Below are 2500 nucleotides of genomic sequence, written 5' to 3'. Positions count from 1 at the left end.
TCTCTCTCTCTCTCTCTCTCCGTTGTTTTTGTTGCTGCCCAGGTTTCTCTCAGCTCTGCAGCCCTCGCCGGGCGTTCTCTGAGCAGGGCCCCCTCCGCCTCATCAAGAGTGCCTCTTTCTTTTCAGGTTGGCAGTGTGCGTGTGTGCAGTTGCATGCGTGTGTTAATGACGCAGCATGTCTGCAGGTGTACGACAGGGCATGTCTGCAGGTGTACGACAGGGCATGCTCATATATCTGCTTTGGTGTTGCTGCTGGTGTTTGCCCCTTCACTGTCCCTCCCGCTTTCACTCCCTCCCGAGCTTCCTCCCGTCCTCCTCCTCCTCCTCCTCTCCTCCTCCTCCTCCACCTCCCTATTCTCCCGGACACTGAAACCTCTCCCCTTGTTTTACCCGTAGAGTAGTGCCAAGGGTTGGGTGATATATCAAGTTTTAACAATAGTAAAAGTTTTAACTATGTATTTTTCCATCCACGAAATGGCCTTGAGGTGTATCGTGAGTATCGAGTTTTTGGCGCATTTTATTATTATTATTATAATTTTTTTACAAGCGTATTGCTGACATTGACATTTGCGTCGTTTCCCCCGTCTGTAATACATCAGCCCAAATCACGCACTGACCACAGACGCTGGCAGAGCCACCCTCTGTCACCCCCTCTGTTTGCATTACTGCGTGGTGGAGCCGAGGCCACGCGCCACGCGCCACCCGTCAATTCCTGTTTCAGAGGAGCGCCGCGGACGGCTTGACTGTTATTGGCGGGAGAAAGCCAGAGAAATCCTGCAGGTCTCCTCTGCACAAAAAAACAACTATTTTAAAACTACGTCTCGCCTTGTTGCAGCTTTTGCGTTTAGTCTGCTGTCAGGATTTTCTTTGTTTTCTAGTCATAAAGACCTCGATATAACTGACACATACATTTAACATTATTTAGTTGTTATGTTATGTTCAGCCTCATACAGGCTATACAAATAAATGAATAATGATATATAGCATGTATCGCCCAAAATATCTAGATGTAAATTTGAGGCCGTTTTGCCCAGCCCTAGTGGTACCAGGGGTGGTGATCTCCATTAAAAATAGCCCTCCCTTCTCCCCCCTGTGATGCACAGTGAGATGGTATGGTATGTACTGGAGCTCTCCTGTTATGCAACAGAGGAATGTTGTCCAGAAGGCCCGGGCTCTGGAGTGGGCGTCAGAGACGTTGTCCCTGCAAAGCTCCACTGTTGGTTTGACCATAAATCATGTCAACAACTCATCACCAAACGATGCCTTGTGCTACAACACCAAATGCAAATGAGGGTCCGCTGTGGTTTATGCACCTCTTGAGTTGGCTGCAACGTGAACTTGGCCTTTCATGAGCCCCCCGCCCCCCCCTTCGTGGAAATGACGGGTTCCTCTGAGAACGAGCGTGTGCGCACACACACACACACACACACACACACTGTACATTCGGTCTGTCTTTCTGACACAAAACTCACTCACTGTCTCTCTCTCTCTCTCTCTCTCTCTCTCTCTCTCACACACACACACACACTGTACACCGTACATTCGGTCTGTCTGTCTGACACAAAACTCACACACACACACACACACCGAGAACACGCCACTGTAGAGTCCCTGCACCTGCTTGCGTCTTCTTCTCAGGGAGTGTCTTGCACTGTGGTGGTAGTAGGCTGGTGTACGTGGTCACTGTGGTGGTGGTAGGCTGGTGTACGTGGTCACTGTGGTGGTAGTAGGCTGGTGTACGTGGTCACTGTGGTGGTGGTAGGCTGGTGTACGTGGTCACTGTGGTGGTGGTAGGCTGGTGTACGTGGTCACTGTGGTGGTAGGAGGCTGGTGTACGTGGTCACTGTGGTGGTGGTAGGCTGGTGTACGTGGTCACTGTGGTGGTGGTAGGCTGGTGTACGTGGTCACTGTGGTGGTAGTAGGCTGGTGTACGTGGTCACTGTGGTGGTGGTAGGCTGGTGCACGTGGTCACTGTGGAGTGTTGAAGTGAGGGTGGGCCCCATGCTGTGAGGGTGGTGGTGGGGTAGCAGAGCACCCTGGCTTTGTCTGTGTTTCTCACTGTGTTAGTCTGTGATAGAGTCCTGCTGCTGTGTTTCTCACAGGCCTGTCTCCCTCCCTGTCTCCCCCCCTCCCTCTCTCTCTCACCCCCCCCCCCCCCCTCCCTCCCTGCCTCCCCTCCCTCCCTCCCTCCCTCCCTCCCCCCCCCCCTCCCTCTCTCACCCCCAGGCCACAGTAACCCCATGGACATGCCGGGCAGAGGGCTCTACGATGAGAGAGACAGCGGCATCGCTAGATCAGGTAATGACTTTAACATAATCCAGGATTGGCCTAGCTGCAGAGAGAGAGCCTGCAGTGATAGTAACCGTGTGTGTGTGTGTGTGTGTGTGTGTGTGTGTGTGTGTGTGTGTGTGTGTGTGTGTGTGTGTGTGTGTGTGTGTGTGTGTGTGTGTGTGTGTGTGTGTGTGTGTGTGTGTGTGTGTGTGTGTGTGTGTGTGTGTGT

General features: G+C 52.5%; 1 protein-coding gene across 1 annotated transcript in view; it reads left to right on the top strand.

Annotated features, from left to right (window-relative positions):
* The window catches only part of fnip1 (folliculin interacting protein 1), a 30299-nt gene that overhangs the window by 12647 nt on the left and 15152 nt on the right, over positions 1–2500 (top strand). Inside the window, 2 exon segments of the mRNA XM_083685249.1 lie at positions 43–126; positions 2227–2298. Of these exon segments, the coding sequence (XP_083541375.1) occupies positions 43–126; positions 2227–2298 (156 nt within the window).

This window comes from Argentina silus, assembly GCF_951799395.1.
Source record: "Argentina silus genome assembly, chromosome: 2".
In the NCBI taxonomy this organism is placed as follows: Eukaryota; Metazoa; Chordata; class Actinopteri; order Argentiniformes; family Argentinidae; genus Argentina; species Argentina silus.
Note: the sequence above shows the minus strand (reverse complement) of the source record. Positions and strands in the feature narration are given on the sequence as shown.